The sequence below is a fragment of the Polistes dominula genome, unplaced genomic scaffold, assembly GCF_049000335.1.
Source record: "Polistes dominula isolate Pdom_NZ unplaced genomic scaffold, Pdom_raw_medaka contig_15, whole genome shotgun sequence".
Classification (NCBI taxonomy): domain Eukaryota; kingdom Metazoa; phylum Arthropoda; class Insecta; order Hymenoptera; family Vespidae; genus Polistes; species Polistes dominula.
This window is the reverse complement of record NW_028300915.1, coordinates 1,097,501-1,118,329: the sequence shown is the minus strand read 5'-3', so window position 1 is coordinate 1,118,329 and position 20,829 is coordinate 1,097,501. Positions and strand designations below refer to the sequence as shown.

Genomic DNA, 20,829 nt, shown 5'->3' with positions numbered 1-20,829 from the left:
AAGTTTTCCATGTCCGTGTGTTTGGGATGTCGAAAGAAGTCGAGTGTAACCGAAGTTGGCGGGCACGCCAGAGTGGCACACTATGAAAGCGACTCGTGTCGTCCGAACACATGGACACGAGTCGCTTTCATAGTGTGCCACTTCGTGGCCAACCGCCAACTTCGGTTACACTCGGCTTTCCTCGACATCCCAAACACACGGACATGGAAAACTTTCATTGTGTGCAATCCCAGTGGCACAGGGAGAGGGTAAGATTTACCCACGATCTGACAGCACTGCTGGGCCTTGCACAAGACTCGGTCTGCGGCAGGTGTGACGAAGGGGAGGATACCCCCCTCCATCTCATAACTCAATGCGTTCGGGCTCGCGGACGTCAGAAATGATGTCCTTGGGACCACCGCCAACAAATTTGACCTAGTGGGCTCAGGGGCGGCCAGACTGCTGCGTTTTGCAAGGGAGTCGGGGCTGCCTGTGGGACCGCTACGGTCATAGGTTTTTCTAGCAAGGGGCCCGGGCACAATGGTCCAGAGACTGAGCAGCGCCTGGGTAAACAAACCTCAAGAAAACAAAAAAACAAAAAAATACTCTCGCGTCAAATATCGTTGTTGAAATGATTCTTTGAAATTTGATCAACGTATTATTTTGTTACATTTTGTAACAATTGCAAATGGCGCATGAACGTTTGATTCTATTAATAAAATTCTTGAAATCAGTGACAACCGTTTTGTTTTTATTAGCGCGTTCGTTGACGCGAGAGTTTCATCAAATTCGGTGGGGATAAAACGACCGGATCCGGGAAATACTATATATATATATATGTACGTGTAATGTGTATGTGCATGTGTGTGTTTAAGTATACAGTAGGGTAGTAAAGACTACTCGAAATAGAATTTCGTAATTTTTTTTTCTTTTTCTTTTTCTTTTTTTTTTTAACTCACTGGGAGTTTTACCGTCGTTTCGTAAACTTAACGATGAAAATTTGTGAACATTTTTTTTTTGTTATTTTCTTTTTTATTATTATTATTCGTTTAATAATACAAACGAATTTACACTATAAAAGTATGAGAAAGAGAGAGAGAGAGAGAGAAAAAATGCATTGAAATTATGCATTTTTTTAAGGCTCTAGATTTTTGCACTTTCCCAATGAAATCTCTCAACGGTAGATGTGAACAAATTTTTCTACGTTTTAATAAATTTTCTTTTTTTCTCCAATTTTATTTTACATACCAACTAAGAGTATATAAGAAGAGTATATGCAGCACCGTGTATATATGTATATGTATGTATGTATTTATAAATATAAATTCATAATACGTGTAACCTAAAAACGTTCGTTTAAACTTACAAGATTAAAGACCTAAATACAAAAATGCGAAGGATAATTTGAAAAAAAAAAAAAAAAAAAAACAAGAAAAAAGAAATGAAATATTTTGTTCCTTCATATTATCAAAGAAACAAAATTATTATTATTATTTTTTTTTACAATTAATTTTTCAAACGGAATAAATTAACAATATGCATTTCTTTGTCAAACATTAAAAATTTCGATTTATTGAAAAAATTTATTTTGTATCATTGCATATTTAAAATTTGGGGGGTGGCTGGGAGGTGGGGTGTAATTTGAGGGTGGTGTAATTTTTAATAAACATTTATTACAAAAGTATTATACGAAATGTATAAAAAAAAAAATAATAATAATTAAAGAAAAACATTGAATAAGTGTAATATAAAAATGTTGTGTTTATTAATATAAACAAATTAACTTAATCCGTCAAAAAAAAAAAAAAAAATCGTCGAATAAATGAGTGAAAAAAATGGTTTTCGTTAAATAACAGAAATATTTGATCAGAGTTATCAATAATTTAATACGACAAAGACGAGAAAGGATGTTGGGTAATTGAAAATTAATCATGGTTACCTTGATTGACGTCAATCAATTTGTATAAAAACCTGTCGAAGTAATAACATATATCACCTCACCCTCAAAGCAGATGGAAATAAATTTGAAATTTTCACAAATAAACATGGATCAAATATTTATAATTATAACCTCAATCAGACCCATAATACAATCTGTTTCAAATTACGTGGACAAAAAAAAATGCAGGAAAGATACAAAAATTTATTTATAAATAATTGCATGTTACAGTCGACAAAATGTATTGGAATATTATTGGTATAAATTATACAATATATTTAATTGTAGTATTTTAATATAATAATATTGGTAAATTATGATATCTTTAATTATATAATATTTAAATATAATAATATTGTGGTAAATTAGATAAGATAAGATAAGATAAGAAGTTTATTTCAGGTATACCCTTTTAGGGTGTTTACCCCGAAAGCCCCCCTACATGTTCGTTCCCCTTGACAATATACTTAATTCTAATTATGCCCTAATTGTGGTAAATTATATATTTAAATATATAATATTGGTAAATTATAATATATTTAATTTTATAATATTTAAATATAATAATATTGATAAATTATAATATATTTAATTTTATAATATTTAAATATAATAATATTGTGGTAAATTATATATTTAAATATAATAATATTAGTAAATTATAATATATTTAATTATAATATTTAAATATAATAATATTGGTAAATTATAATATATTTAATTATAATATTTAAATATAATAATATTGATAAATTATAATATATTTAATTTTATAATATTTAAATATAATAATATTGGTAAATTATAATATATTTAATTTTATAATATTTAAATATAATAATATTGTGGTAAATTATATATTTAAATATAATAATATTAGTAAATTATAATATATTTAATTATAATATTTAAATATAATAATATTGGTAAATTATAATATATTTAATTATAATATTTAAATATAATAATATTGATAAATTATAATATATTTAATTTTATAATATTTAAATATAATAATATTGGTAAATTATAATATATTTAATTTTATAATATTTAAATATAATAATATTGGTAAATTATAATATATTTAATTATAATATTTAAATATAATAATATTAGTAAATTATAATATATTTAATTATATAATATTTAAATATAATATTTAAATATAATAATATTGATAAATTATAATATATTTAAATATAATATTTAAATATAATAATATATTAATTATAAAAATTTAATTACAATATTATAAAACAACGAATAATTGTAAGATTTGTTTCTTTTTTAATTTTAATTTTTGTTAATTAAGATTTTAAACTAAATTTAAAAATTATAATTCACATATTATGAAACGTCTTGTACATATTGGTACCATCTCATATGTAATAAAAATATTTCAAAAATCGAATATCTGGACAGATAAACATAAACACATACACCTACACACATGTGCATTACATTATAAAAGAGTATTAAATAATAAAATAATAAAATAAATTCTGATAAGAGGAGGAAGAAGGAAGGAGAGGAGGAAGAAGGAAGGAGAGGAGGAAGAAGGAAGGGGAGAAGGAAGAAGGAAGGAGAGGAGGAAGAAGGAAGGAGAGGAGGAAGAAGGAAGGAGAGGAGGAAGAAGGAAGGAGAGGAGGAAGAAGGAAGGAGAGGAGGTAGAAGGAAGGAGAGGAGGTAGAAGGAAGGAAAGGAGGAAGAAGGAAGGAAAGGAGGATGGAAGGAGAGGAAGAATAGGAAAAATAAAGTAGTAGCAAGGAGGCTATGTTAAAAACCCGCGTAGGGTTGACATGGGAATAAAGTGTGTATAATAATAATAATAAATTCTGATAAATAAAAGTCGAAAAAATGTATGACTTATCGAATAAACCATTTGTTAATGTCAATTGCAGAACCTCTCGATACACCAAGTCGATACTTTAAACGAGAATCGATTAACGTTTAAATATTCATATTTAAAAGATAAAAAAGGAAAGAAAAAGTTATAAATGTTTTTTTTTTCTTTTTTTTTTTTTTATCGTAAAAGAAACATTAACAATTGACAAAACATTTCTTAGAAACATGGAATGAAAAATAAAAATAAGTATAAAATAGTTTATAATAAAATAAATTAAAAATAATAATAATAAGTGAACAAAAATGTTGCTGCTCGTTGTTCATAGAAAAAAAAAACAAAAACAAAAACAAATCAAAACAAACCAATAGCATCTTTATTTCAAATCAATTGATCGAATATCGTTGCCATTTTTAACGAGAGTATCCAATTAGCTTTGAAGTATGGAAAAATGAAACACACACACACACACACACACATAAAATAGAAAAAAATAAATAAATATTAAATAGATAAATTCAACATGAAGAAAAATGTGACAAATGATTGACGTCAGATATACGACATACAAGTTACAAAAAAAAAAAAAAGATGTTTCTTTCTTTATATAAAGTCTTCCACCCACCCTCAACCCCTGTTCCTATCCACCCACTCACTCTCTCTCTCTCTCTCTCTCTCTCTCTCTCTCTCTCTCTTCTTTCTCTTTCTTTGATATCAGAGACATGCAAGAACAGTAGGGCTAACGAGTAGTGGCCTAAGGGCTGACGAGCTAAGTCGGAATTCACTCGGTGTTATTCAACCAAATCGTTGGATGGTTACAAACCCACCCCCATTATTTTATACATACACACACACACACACACACACATGTACAATAATGATGGGTTTATACGAAATGACCAAGAAAAATAACAAAAAGAAGAAGAAGAAGAAAAAAACAACCAACAAACAAACAAACAACAACAACAACCAATAACAAAAGACAAGGAAGTAGCAGGTACACAAAAGAAAATAAAAGAAGGAAAAAAAAAGTAAAAAAGAAAAATTGCAAAAAAGAAGAAAAAATCGGAAGAAAGGGCCGAACAAAAGGGATACGAGTGGCATTGGGTGGATTTGTGGGTGGTTTTGGTCGATGATAATGCCAGAAGATTGGGGGATGCTAGAAGTGGACGAAAAAAGATCTCGTAAACAACCATTGGATGGGAAAAGAAGAAGAAGAAGAAGAAAAAAAAGAAAAGAAGAAGCTGAAAGATTAGTCATCCCTTCTACCCATCCCCTACCCACCCCTTGTCCACCCCCTATCCTTCCTCTACCTTACCCTTACTTGACAGAAGAAGAACTCGTTTCGTATCACACGTACTCTATACTTTTCTACTTCTTTTTATTTTTTTTTTTTAGCTTTTATCAGCATCCCCCATTCCTCCCAATGATGGTGGGGTTGGGGCTATGGGTTGGGGGGTGGTGTTAGTCTCGTTCTGTTTCTGTTTCTGTTTTTTTTCTCTCTCTCTCTTTGGCGAATATGACGTCGATAAATCCGACGATGTCGTAATATCGATTATCCCTGGGATTACGTGTACGATATAACAGGTGGAAGAAGAGAGCATGAAAATAAACGACACGATCGAACAGAAGCTTCCATTATTACTACTAGTACTAATATTAGTAGTAGTAGTAATAGTAGTAGTAGTAATAGTAGTAGTAGTAGTACTATTACTTTACTATTACTACTATCAATATTATGAAAGTTTTATTATAAGGGTTTTGCTCTCTTTTATGTTAAAATATATATATATATATATATATATATTATTTTTTATTTATATAATATTTTTTATATATAATATATATTATTTTAACACACACACACACACACATATCAAATTGTTACGTTATTCTTTTAACAATAAATAAATGTTCGAAATTGTTAAACAAATATCTCATTCGTATTTTTAATTATCATTATTAATATGTAGAAAATTATATTTTCCAATTAGATACAATTTATGATGATTATTATTATTATTATTATTATTATTATTATTATTATTAAATTATTAATATAATTAAAAAGAAAATAGTTCATCGTCAATTGATTAGAATTACGGAAACGAGGGGGATTCCTCATTGAAAATGTAATTTCCTTTGGTTACGATACCAAGATAATGGTTCTCCCTTATTTGTATCCCACCCTGACGATACCTTAGGTGAGTAAACTATTATTCAACGTAGCCGCAGATGCGGTTAGGATTGAGAAACGTAATTCAACTTTCCCCCTCCAACCCCCTCCCCTCCCCTCCCCCTCGAACTCTGTGGCTTACGAAGGAAAATGAGAAACCGAACTATTCGATTATATATATATATATATATATATATATATATATATATATATATATTCGAATACAATCGATTTAAAATCATCCTTTTGAAATCTATATCGATTGTCAAATCAAATTATGCCGATTGAAATTTATTATTAATTATATTAATTATTATTATTTATATAAATTAATTTATAATTCAAATTTTTAGGCTGACATTTTTTTATTTTTATTTTTTAATATTATATACATAATTATTAATCAATTATTACATGAACATTCACAGATTACATTTTAAACAAATATAATATATATATATATATATATATATATATATATAGAAATTATTTACAACGTTAGTTATATAATTTTTATATTATAATAATATTTCTATATATTAATTATATTTAATTTTAATAATTATATTTAAATATAATTATTATTATCATAATAATTAACACGACTATCAATAATATCAATCTTAATTAAACTATTGAATCGATTTTAATAAAAATTGTTCACACTGTGTGCACTTTCATCCAACATGAAAGATAGGATAGTTTATATTTTAATTTATAATCGCAATGATTATAAATTGACTTAAAGATGTGTGTATCGGACTGATTGTGAGCCACAGCAACGCGTGACACAACACCCCTAGTTAAATTATAAACAAGCATAGTATATATATATATATACAAATTATAATATTTTCTACGTTGATTCTAATTTAAATATTAATACTACCACATATTACAGTTACCTTGTTTCTTCTTTAAAAAAAAAAAAAAATTATAATAATAATTATCATTATAATTAATATTAATATTTACACGAATAGCAATAGTATAAAAATAAACAATAACAATTTATTAAATCGACTAACGATATACATAAATAAAGTAATACACCATTTTTTGAAACACTAGGGAAGAGAAAAAAAAAACAAAACAAAAAAATGGAATGAATAAAAAATAAGGGTAGAAATAGAAAGAAATTGGATTGGAAGAGAGAGAGAGATAGATCGAGGAAGAGTTAGGAACATCCCTTCCTTATTGTATTTTGTCCATCCTTTTGTGAGGCATGTTTTTCCACTTTCCCTTAGCATTCCCTACTTCTCCTATCTTACTTTTCTTTTAGCATGATCAATTTGTCGACTGGTTGGCGTCAATTTATCGTGTCCAACCCCCCTACTACTCTTATTCATTCCCCTCAACCCCTAGGAGAGGTTATTTCCGTCTGGTGATGGTCGGCCTCGAACTGGAAAACTCTTCTTGCTAGGGTTGGTGGTAGTAGTACTAGTGCTACTGCTAGTGGTGGTAGTGGTGGTGGTGGTGGTGGTGGTGGGTTCGTATTAAGGTATAACAACATTGTGAATACATTGTGAACTATGGATAGGAAGCCCAGTGTTTTAAAGAGCGTATCGAGGTAATTCGTGCCTTCGCCGTGTGGTAGCACAAGGTCACGAAAAATCGATAGAACGCAGACAACGAGGTAACGATGCCACCAACCGATACCAAACACCTTATTTCGATTTTAATAATACTTCTCGTTTAACATTTCATTTCTATCTTATCTTACTTTTGTTTTTATACCAACCAACCCTCTCTTGTAAAAACAAACACAACTACGTTTATTAATGTATATATGTACTAAGGGGTGTCCCGGTCACGCGTTGCTGTGGCTTTTTTGACGTGAAAACTTTTTTTTACAATCAGATTGATCGTTTGAACTGTTCAATGAAGTCTAATTATTATTCACTTAGAATTTTGGTGAGTTTAAATTAAACACAAAAGAATAAACAAATTTGTAATTGTATATTTAAATCATATCACATTTGAGTATAATTATTTAAAAAATTGTTTATTAAAAAACTATACGAATATTGTTATAAAATATTAATGAAATATAATTCTAAAACAATTTAGTAAATATAATTAAAAAATATGAACAGTGAGGTTAGATTTGTCATATGTAAATTTAACAAAAAAAGAAAATCATAATATGACGTGAATCTATCGAAATAATTGCATTATAATACAGCGACATCTGTTGAATGTTCAAAGAAACTAGGTTACTTAGATAAGCTCTAAATAATAAATCATTAAATTAGTAATAAAAAAATAAATAAATAATCGCGACAAAAACTATCCTATATTCTAAGTTGGGATAAATTATATAAAATATAAAAAATTTCATTAAAATCGGTTCAGTAGTTTAGGAGTCCATTGCGGACAAACAACTTGACACATAATTTATATATACGTTAAGAAGATATGCATGTGATGTGTGTATGAGATATGATGTATGATTGTAAACATTGTTTTTATATATTTAGTATCCCGAATAATGAAATTTTAATTATTTATTTATTATATATATATATATGAATAGAAATGAATAATAATAAATAATATTTGTTATAAAACTTTGAACTTTTCTAGAATATAAAATAAATGTTAGATTACAGGTGAATGAAAAAGAAATGTAATATAAAAATGTATGATGTAAAACAGGTATGTGTTAATTTGTTACGGGTCAGTAAAGATGAATGACAAAGGTTTGTTTATTTGAAAAATTGATGTAAAAGTGGTATACTAGATACATATGTATGTATGTATGTGTGTGTATGTGTATATGTAGTTTGCGAAGGACGGTCTAGCAAAGTGCATAATTTTGTTTCGTTGAAGGAGAGTTTAATAGAATTACCTCGTTGCTTTGAAAACGAGTCCCAAATGCCTTTGACGAAATGATTTGTCAACTATGTTACATCTATATATATATAAAAATCTCGTGTCACAGTTTTCGTTCCCATACTCCTCCGAAACGGCTTGACCGATTTTGATGAAATTTTTTGTGCTTATCCGGTATCTATGAGAATCGGCCAACATCTATTTTTCATCCCCCTAAATGTTAGGGGTAGTCCACCCCTAAACTTTTTTTTCATTTTTTAGACAAAATTTGTAATTTCTATTTTTTTATGATACAGCATACAAAAATACATACAATCCTTAATTTTCACCCTTCTACGATCAACCCTTATTTTTTAATAGCTATTTTAGTAATTTAATCATTTTTCCTCTCCGGTCGATAACTGATCAATCGTCATTTATTTAGTTATTATTATCCCCGCCAGATGTTTATAGGTGTCACTTCTGACCCAGTAAACAGCACGGAGTAGGGATGAGAACGAAGCCGGTTTCCTTTATTTTTTACTCCCTACACAGTTGTCGGCCATCATTATTGTTTATGCATCAAGTGTAGTAGTAACGTTGACAATTATTATTTTGCTATCTCAGTGTAACTCTTATATTAACTTTTAATCATTCCTATTTTATCAATAATAATTAAATTATCAATTTTGAGTGTATTTTGCACGATTAGTTAATCAAGTGATTTTATAACCTCAAAAGTACTCAACACGTGACACGAGCTTCCAATAACAACGGATTTTGTGTTGTAAGTATACTTTTTTTTATTTATGTTGTTGATCTTATAAAAATGTAATTTTAATTTAATTTTATTAAATTATCAATTTTGAGTTCAAGTGATTACGTGACACGAGCTTCCAATAACAACGGATTTTGTGTTGTAAGTATACTTTTTTTTATTTATGTTGTTGATCTTATAAAAATGTAATTTTAATTTAATTTTATTAAAAAAATGTAATTGAACAATTAAGATTTTCATAGTTTCCAGAAAATCACAATGCCAAGAAAACGCAAAGGGGCTGATTTGAGCCGCAGTACAAGTAAAGCTCGAAAGTTGCGAAATAGCAGATCCGAAAGAACAGAAGAACAAATCCAGCAACAAAATACTGATGCACGTGTCAGAATGGCGCAATTGCATCAAGAAGAGCCAGAAGATACACGAGCTGAACGCAATGAAGTCAGAAGATTAGAACAACGAAAATCACGCCGTTTCACAGTCAATAGACGAAGAACAAGTGACCAACAACGACAACAGGTACATCGAGCATTTATATCTGATTCATTCCTGCGTCTAGCATTCCAGTATGAGCCCGATATTGAATATTATGCTCATTCAAAAGTGGTAATTGGTGCTATGGACAAGGAATGTCCGCATTGTCATGCTCTGAAATTCAAAAATGAGCCAGCTGGGATGTGTTGCACGTTAGGAAAAGTGCAACTACCTGAAATTGAAACACCACCTGAACCATTGAACGGCTTACTTATCGGCACGGATCCAGATTCTAATGTGTTCCTGAAGTCAATTCGAAGTTTCAATTCATGCTTTCAAATGACATCGTTCGGAGCAACAGAAATAGTTCGAAATACTAATGCAAATGGTCAACAATTCAATTCTACATTCACAATCAGAGGCCAAGTTTATCATAAAATGGGCTCACTGCTGCCAATGCCAAACGAACCACATAAATTCTTACAGATCTACTTTATGGGCGGCGAGGATTCCGAAAGCGCACTTGCCAATCGCGTGAATGCACGTTGTGATTATAATAACCTTGATTCACTTTATGCCAGGCGCATCGTCAGCGAGCTAGATGCTCTTTTGAACGAGCACAACGAGTTGTTGAAAATATTCAAATCACATATGCACCAATTACAAAGCGATAATCACGCTATCGTCATTAATCCTGATAAAACACCAGCTGGAGAGCATATTCGTAGATTCAATGCACCCGTTGTTGATGATGTTGCTGGAATCATGGTTGGCGATTGTACAGCTGCACGAGAAATTGTGATTCGTAGAAGAAATAATAATCTTCAGTTCATTGCTGACACACATCGTTCATATGATGCTCTCCAATATCCGCTAATATTCTGGAAGGGACAAGACGGATATTGCATGAACATAAAACAACGAGATCCCGTATCAGGTACTTCATTGATTATTAATTTGATCATTAATCATTTAACAAAACAATTAAATTATTCAACGTATTAAATTTAAATTAATTTTTATGAACAAATATTACAGGAGCTGAAACAAACAAGAACGTTAGCTCAAAGGATTATTATGCGTACCGATTAATGATTAGACGTGGCCTGGACAACGTCATTTTACGATGTCGTGAGCTTTGTCAACAATTCATGGTCGACATGTGGAACTGGCAAAACATTCGTTATTTCGCTAATTCTTGCTGAAATACGATCAAATAATGGCATCGCATTGGCCGTTGCATCATCGGGCATTGCAGCAACTTTATTGGATGGAGGTAGAACAGCTCATTCAGTATTTAAGCTACCACTAAATATTCAGAATAACCCTGACGCAGTATGCAACATTAAGAAACAATCGTCCATGGCCACTGTGCTGAAACGGTGTAAAATTATTATTTGGGATGAATGTACTATGGCACACAAACATTCACTTGAGGCGTTGAACAGGACATTGAAAGATCTTAAAAACAGTGACAAACTATTTGGCGGAACTCTGTTGGTCCTTTCAGGTGATTTCAGACAAACACTTCCAGTCATTCCACGTTCAACATACGCTGATGAGATCAACGCTTGCTTAAAATCATCTCCATTGTGGCGTAATGTTGAAAAATTACAACTAAAAATAAATATGCGCGTTCAAATGCTTCAAGATCCATCCGCTGAAACATTTTCAAAACAACTCTTAGATATCGGTGATGGAAAACTTGCTATAGATGAAACTGGATACGTAAAATTACCGACCGATTTCTGCACAATCGCTGATTCGCAAGATACTCTCATTGAACAAATATTTCCCGATGTACACACACAGTACATAAATCATGAATGGCTTGCCGAAAGAGCGATTTTAGCGGCAAAAAATGTAGACGTTGACAATTTAAATCTGAAGATACAAATGTTGTTGCCAGGGAACTTGGTATCATATAAATCTATTGATACAGTTTGCGACGACAGCGAAGCAGTAAATTTTCCCACAGAGTTTTTGAACTCACTGGATTTGCCAGGCATGCCACCGCATAATTTACAATTAAAGGTTGGATCTCCAATTATCTTGCTTCGTAATTTGAACCCGCCCAGGCTGTGCAACGGTACGCGATTAGTCATTCACAAATTAATGAAAAACGTGATCGAAGCCAGGATTTTAAATGGCAAGTTCAGAGGTGAAAATATACTCATACCACGGATTCCTATTATACCTACAGATGTGCCAATTCAATTCAAACGTATTCAGTTTCCGATTAGATTGGCATTTGCAATGACTATCAACAAATCCCAAGGTCAAACAATGTCTGTTTGTGGATTAGATTTGAGAACACCATGTTTTTCACACGGACAATTATACGTGGCATGCTCTCGAGTGGGTAAACCATCCAGTTTGTTTGTGTTAGCTAAAGATGGACTAACAAAAAATATTGTTCACGCTATAGCATTAAGAGATTGATATTGTTTAATAGTGTTACTGTCGTAATTGTTTAATTAATGATATATAATTTTAAGGAATAAATTATAATAACTTAAAAATAATGTTTGCCTTTTGTTATTTTTATATTCCCTCATCATTCACAGCGCTCCATGCTTATTTCACGCATATACCACATTCTTACATACATACAATATACACACTCTAACATACATACATACTTACAAGGAGTAAGCTATTTTTTGTCTGGAATAAAAAATTATATACTGAATTTTATTAATTAATAAATTATCTTTGTTTTATCAGTTTTACGTTCTTTCATTTAACGATTTTTAAATCGATCTGATTATGAAAAAGTTTTCACCTCGAAAAAAGCCACAGCAACGCGTGGCCGGGGCACCCTAGTATATATATATATATATATATCTTTGAGATACTAATACTCGTTCGATGTAACTTTTCTGTTACGATAAAACTACAGGTAACTACGGTAGGTAACATGGTTGTTTAACTTTAACTTTAATTTTATTAGAGAAAGTTTATTAGAGAGAGAAAGGAGAGAGACAGAGAGAGAGAGAGAGAGAAAAAAATATTTAAAAAAAGAGAAATTTTTTAATTAACTTTGCTTTTGGTTGTTTGGTTTTAAACCAAATATTCGTTTTAAACAAAAAGATTTTAATTTATTTTGATCAATGTTTATCCTTTGTAATTATTTAATCTAATTAATTACTATTTTATTTATACGTGTATGTATTGGGATCTCTACGCGTACGACCTATGTACTTTAATTTTGAATTTAGCCACCAGATAGCGTATTCAAGTGTTAGTGATCCCATGTAGCGTAGGAATTCGACCTATCTACACTAATTTTGAATTTAGCCAACAGATAGCGTATTCAAGTGCTACTACAGATCCCAATATCTTAATTTCTATTTTATTATTATAATATTAAAAAATAAAAAAAGGATTAAATATTATATATATATATGTGTGTGTGTGTGTGTGTATGAAGATTTTAATTTAATTCGTAAAATATTCTGGAAAAAGTATTGCAATTAAAAAAGTTTTAACAAGTTTGTTCGAGATAAGTTAAAAGACTATTTTACGATGAATTATTTAAGAACAAAGTTTTCGATGAATTTTCCATTAAACCATTTCATTTTTTTTGTCTTTACTTATAAATATTAACCCAACATCCCTTTCCATTTTATTAATTATACTTGAAATTAAATATTAAGCAAAAAAAAAAAAAAAAAACTCTCGTTGAAATAATAAACGCTTGTAAATTATTATTACTCCAACTTTCTTATCATGATAATCCTTGTATAATTATTAATGTTAATAATATTTCAAATGTTGTAAAATTATTTTTATATTATTTTTATATCAATTAAATATAATTTATTATTTAAATAAATAATATTTCGTGTGTGTGTAGTATAAAATAATTTGTACAATTTTAATTAAAACTGAATGTTAATATTATTTAAATTAATAATTAATTATTTATTATTCAATATTTATTAAATTAATAATTAATTATTTATTATTCAATATTTATTATTTAAATAAATATTATAATTTCAATTTTAATTAAATATCATTATCATTAAAATAAATAATATATTTGGAATGCATAAAATTATTTATACAATTTCTATTAAAATCAAGCGTAATTATTATTTAAATTAATAATAAATTATTTATTATTCAATATTTATTAAATTAATAATTAATTATTTATTATTCAACATTTATTATTCAAATAAATAATACAATTTCAATTTTAATTAAATATCATTATTATTAAAATAAATAATATTTTTTCGAATGCATAAAATTATTTATACAATTTCTATTAAAATCAAGTGTAATTATTATTTAAATAAAAAATTAAAAAAAAATAGAAAAAAATCGTATTTTTATATAAAAATGTTCCTCTTTCATTTCTGTTTTTTTTTCTTAGGTTATTGACCAATAAAAAAAAGAAACTATAGTAATTGTAATCAGTATTAGTACTAGAAACTTATCGTTGAAAATGAAGATAAAAAACAACGAAAGTAATCGGTGTGAGGGTATTAATGTTGAAAAACTATGCCATTTCTACCTTTTTTCTACCTTTTTTCTTTTTTTCTTTTAACTATTGAGAGTAAAAACAAACAACAACAAAAAAACAATGAGAGAAAAGAAGTACTTGCCTTCAACGATCTCTCCCTTTTTCGCTAGTATCAGTGGAATTGCACCGGAAGCACTCATCTTCTTCTTCTTCTTCTTCCTTTTCCTTTTTTTTTTTTTATAATTTTCTTTCTTTCCTTTTCACCTTTAATTTATCTTCGATTCTTCAATTTCACAGTCTCGTTCCTTTAAAACGTATCGAAATTCGAAGTTCTTTCGCACTATTCCCACTACTCACAAGTTTCCAAATTCTGACATTGTGTGACGTTCGAAAGAACAAAACATAAAAAAAAACACACAAGCAAAATCACAAGAATGATCCAATGATGATGATGATGATGATGAAAAAAAAAATGAAAAAAGAAACACTTGATAATATTCAAAGATAATGCGATGATCATTCGAATTTTTATCGAATGAATCCAATCTATGATTGACAAAATGACTTTTTTTATCTTTTCTATCTCCTTTTCCAAACTTACACCTCCCCCCCTCCCCGCCCTGTTTTTTTTATCACACTCACTCTCACATACACACATGCAAGTAGAAAGAAAGAACATGAACGAAATAGTATTTTTCTTATCACAAAACCAAAGACGAGATAGACACTATTATTATCATCACTTCGATGATTCACTTTCCCCCAACTATTGTAAATAGTTTGAAACATCCAATCAAAAAGAAGTGTCACACGAGGAAAAATGATTGAAAGCAATGTTTTTTTTTTTTTTTTCAATAGAAATGTGTTATCGTAAAAATAAGATATTTGATATAATAAAAAAAAAAAAAAAGACAACTCTGATTAAAAAAATAAAAAATAAAAAAAAATAAATATTTTCTATTCTGAGGGGAAAATTTCATTCCCTTTTTTTCCTGAACTACAATTCATTTGATATCATTGTAAATATAATATAACGGGTGTTACACATATTTTTTTTTTATATAACCACCAATATTTATAAATTAATTCTTTTGACAATCTCACTATAATATAACGGGTGTTTCATATCTTTTTATTTTTTGTATTTTTGTCACCAAACGTTTATAGATGAATTCCTCTTTCGGAAATGTTGTTTCATATGACATTTTTTTCTAACATTTTCTTTTTTTTTTTTTCACGAACAATGGTAAGAAAGCAACAGCAAAATTTCTATGAAAGAAATAATAATAATAATAATAATAATAGTATAGTATAGTATACGATAAAATATAATACAAGTATTATAGTATGTGAGAGAGTGGTGGTACACGATTGGAACGATAAAACGAAATAAACCAGGTCACACGGTTCACCTTTGGTTATACACCACAACCACCATACCATTCTATTCCCCCTTTACTCCCCCTTCATCTTAACGTTCAACCTTCCCTGTACCTTTTTAACCTAACCTTTTTTATGTTTTTTTGTTTTTGTTTTGCTTTTCTTCTATTATTCTTCTACCTGTTTTTACCAACCTTCTCATTCGATCTTCTGAAACATTAGAGACGATCGTTCATAATTTTCTTTTTCCTTTTTGGTTTTTTCTTATTTTTTTTTTTTTTTACGAGCTCGTTAATGTGTGAGATATTTATTATTTATCTTATTATCTTTGTTTTATTCAGACAATTCAAATGATAATCTTATCAGGAATATGAACGTTGTTGTTGCATTTTCAATGATATTGCAATTTTACAAATGAACCAAGAAGTGTCATCAAAAAAAATTATTAAAACTTAAAAATAAATAATTACGGAATGTATAATAATAAATATTAAAAAAAAAAATTGTTATATAATAATTTATGATAAATGAAATGAAATTAACTCGGTGGGGCATTGAATAATTTCAGATAATAAAATATAGCCCTTTACTGTGTTGCATAGTAAGGGAAATTTGATTACATATTAAATGAAACTAAATTGATAGATTTTTTTATTAATAAAGGTTAATTACATAATGTAATAATGTAAAAACATAATTTAAAAAAAGATTTAATAATCAATTGTTTTGCGTAAATAAAATGAAATATAAACTTATGAGAGCATGTGTAACTATTGCAATACACCATGCTTTACGGTGTATCAAAAAGGTCGGTCATTTTTAATCCCACCGTACCCCATAGAGTTAATACACACAAATGTTTCACATAAATTAAAAATAAATTGAAAAATGTTATATAATCCTGTATATATATATATGTTTTAACATCACAAAACTTCAAATCGTAATATATCAAATTATTTTTACGATAACAACAACAACAACAACAACAATAACATTAACAATAACAAAATAAAATGTATAAATAAAAATAAAAGAAAAATACCGTCAGGAGATTTATGCAATACCAAAAAACAAAAAAAAAAAACAAAAAACAAAAATGATTTCCAACGACGTCCAACGAGGAGCAACCGCTCGAGGGGATGAAATGAAATGAGGGTGGTGATGTGCGTTACGTCAAGATAGAAAAAAAAAGAAAACTCTTACTTGACAGAAAAAAAAAACAAACAAATTATAAAAAAAATAGAGAAAAAAATTTTTGTTCACTTGAAAAAATAAAAAAATAAAAAAATAAAACGAGGAGCAACAAGTTAGTCAAATGGAGACGTTCGAATCTACGTGAATTCTGTGCCACTGTGTTTTCAAGCGTATCGCATAAGACGCGAGCAAAAAAAGTAACTGAAATATAATTAAAAAAAAAGCAGAAATAAAAAACTGAACCCAAAGAGTGAAGAAAAGTAAAAGAAAGAAAGCGTTAATAAAAAAAAAAAAAAAAAAACCCTGAATGTATTTAAAAATAACTGTTTAGCAAACTTCAGTGATATCTCATGGATTTAAAGAGCTTTCTTCCATCATTGACAAGATCTTAAGATTGATATCACGAATTGTAATCGTTCATTCGCACCTCATTTTTGATAATTGTGTGATATCAAATAACACTCTTTAATAAAGATAGAAATGATAATAAATGTAAATATGATTTAATGTATTGAATTGTTCGTAAAGTTCGTGTGTCTTTTGCTAAAAAAGAAAAAGAAAAAAAACCCTGAAAAGTTTTGAAAGAATAAAATGTTCGAAATTACTCATAAAATTGAAAGAAAGGTGTGTGTGAAACATGAATGAACACTTATATATATATAATTTATTAAATATGTATATTATATGAATAAAAAAAATAATTAAATGTGTGTTGCAATCTTGAAAATCAGCACGAACTTTCTGAACAACCCAATATATATATATATATATATATATGTATATATAAGTTTGTGTATATGTGTGTGTGTGTGTCTGTTTAAGTTTAATACCACAGGTTAGTAGTGTATACAACACTTACAATGTTTTCTATGTATGTGTATGTTTGTTTTAACAAAGTAGGTGTGCATATGTGGATGTGTGTTGGTTTGTATGCAGATGCATCAACGGTAACAGCATTGTTCATGAAATTCCATGTTTTAATTACGAATTCTCAAACGAACAAGAGATTAAATGAACAAATACAAGAAATATATATATATTATAATAAAATAAAAATATATATAAATTAATATACTATAAAATAAATATATAATAAAAGAAACCAATTCAATAATTCAAACAAAATAGACGATAAAAACAATATCTCATTTAAATTCATACCTTCGTACCTTTGTACCTTCATACCTTGGTACCTTCCTTAAGTACTTAAATTAAAAAAAAAAAATAGAAGAATTTCAACTAAGTAATCATCTTATAAGACACTAAATAAAATTATTTTACACAAAGTGGGTAGCAGCAACAGGTAATCAAGTAAAAGAAGACGAAATATAAAAAGTTGGCGTCTACATTGGTGGTGGTGGTGATGGTTTCGATCAAAAATCGATTTTATAACCCCCCCCTCCTCCTCACCCCACCCCCCTATGTGCACGTATACTATAAACGATATCAATTATCGAAATTTTACGGGGGTAAGAGTAAGAATGGGGGTGAGACAGTTATATATTCGTAATTAACGAAACGAATGGCATGTGTAGAAATAGGTGGAGTGATTTTAGTCGACGTGAACGATTTGCCACAAATCGATAGTCAATTACCGTTCCTCTAACTCACATACACACACACACATACACACACACACACACACACATAATCTCTGTCTCTTTCTTTTTCTTTCAAAGGTCATCCATACGATACTCGTCGTAGTGACAGTCTATCAGCAATTTCCTACTTCGATTTTTACTACCAATAACAATAACAATAATAATAATAATAATAATAATAATAATAATAATATATTTATATTAGGAACAATGTTCAAAGTTTATATGAAATATTCACGTATTCTAATACAATTTCATATTAAGTAATATTTCAATTAAGTATATTTGTAATAATCATCGCGAATTTTATAATTCACTTGTTAAACAAATAAGTCAAATAATACTCAATGATAAGAAGAAGAAAAAGAAGAAAAAAAAAAGAAGAAGACAATTGCAGGGTATAATTAAGAAATTTGTTGATTATCCTTAATAATGTCAAAATAATTGTCATTTTTTCTTCAAAGATAATAAAGAACGAAAAGAAATTTATCAAGTGTCGATAACGATAAGATAAAAAGGATGATTATTACTATTATTATTATTATTATTATTATTATTATTATTATTGTACGTATATAAAAGAACAGATAAAACGAAAAAAAAAAAAAAAAAAATTACTCTCACATATTCTCCCTTTTATATTTAATTTTATTATTTATGAACAAAAAAATTGGAAACACAAACTCGCGTAAAATATGCGTTTCGAAAAAAAAAAAATGAAACAGAAATGTGCATCCCATTTTTCTCTTGTTGTTTTTTTTTGTTTTGTTTTTTTTTTTTGGAATAAATAATAAGATGAAAAACTAATACAAAAAATGATGAATATGATGACACATACACACACACACACACAGAGAGAGAGAGAGATAGATATAGACACATACACACATGGAAAACACAGAGAAGAGAGTAAAGTTTACGCCTTGTTGTCCCGGGCCTCGCAACTTGGATGCCCCACTCACCTGGTATCCGCGTACGGTGCGCACCTACTACTACCCACCGGGTAGCTAACTGCCTGCCACCCTCAACCCCCCAACCTCAACCCCCGAACCTCAATCCTGAACCCCTACCCCTAGCACAAGACTCTCTAGCAGCGACTCGCTAACGGCACGTTACGAAAACCCTATCGACCATCATTCTCTACGTTTTCTCCTCTTACTCACTCTCTCAATTAGATATATATATATATATATATATTATAGTAGGAGTAGTAGTATTACCTTTAACTTTAGCCACCGTATATATCAAACACATTTTCAATATAGCTTCGATTTTCGATCTTGAAGAACGTTTAACTAACCCACCATCAATATGAGGGCGTTTCCCTTTTTAAATGAATTATCTTTTTATCCTTTATCTTGTTTGATTGATTTTTTAGTGAAATTAATTATTAATGTAAATAATGGTTGATATAATAAATTTTTTTTATATGTATTGAAGTATATATATATATATTTATTAATAATAATTATATTATACTAGGTATAGTAGTATATTAATATATATATATATATATATATATATATATATATATATATATATATATATATATATATATTATCACGTTGTTTGTCCGCAATGGATTCCTAAACTACTGCACCGATTTTAATAAAATTTTGCACACTGTATGCAGTTTTATCCAACTTAAAAGATAGGATAATCCATATCTCAATTTATATCTTCTTAATATATATAAATGACGTGTCACGTTGTTTGTCTGCCATAAACTCCTAAACTACTGAACCGATTTTAATCAATCTTTCTACACTGTGTGTAATTTCAACCAATTTGAAAGATAGGACAGTTTATATCTCAATTTATTATCGCAATATTATTTTATTAATCGCGAATTATTTGTTTTATTAACAAAAAGTCGAACCAATTGTGAGCCACAGCAACGCATGGCGGTGGGGGGGCACTCCTAGTATAAATATAAGTTTAATTGAATCCTCTGTCAAACACATTTTCAATACAGTTTCGATTTTCGATTGTATACATTTAACTAACCCACCACCACTAAAGGGATTTGGGGGCGTTTCTTTCCTTTCAACGATTAATCTTTTATGGTTTGATTTATTACTAAAATCAATAAAAAAATTTATGATTTATTAACTTCCTGTTATCGAATGATTATCCCCTTCCCTCACATGTTCTGTTACATCTACGAAATC

General features: G+C 28.8%; 2 protein-coding genes across 2 annotated transcripts in view; one reads left to right on the top strand and one right to left on the bottom strand.

Moving 5' to 3' along the window:
* Window positions 1-20,829, bottom strand: part of kcc (solute carrier family 12 member kcc) — a 105,274-nt gene that overhangs the window by 53,091 nt on the left and 31,354 nt on the right.
* Window positions 6,575-11,208, top strand: LOC107073717 (uncharacterized). The gene is made up of 4 exons (XM_089170471.1): window positions 6,575-9,541; window positions 9,625-9,673; window positions 9,775-10,940; window positions 11,042-11,208. Exons 3-4 carry the CDS (start codon window positions 9,791-9,793, stop codon window positions 11,206-11,208), a joined length of 1,317 nt encoding a protein of 438 aa, XP_089026597.1. The 5' UTR covers window positions 6,575-9,541; window positions 9,625-9,673; window positions 9,775-9,790.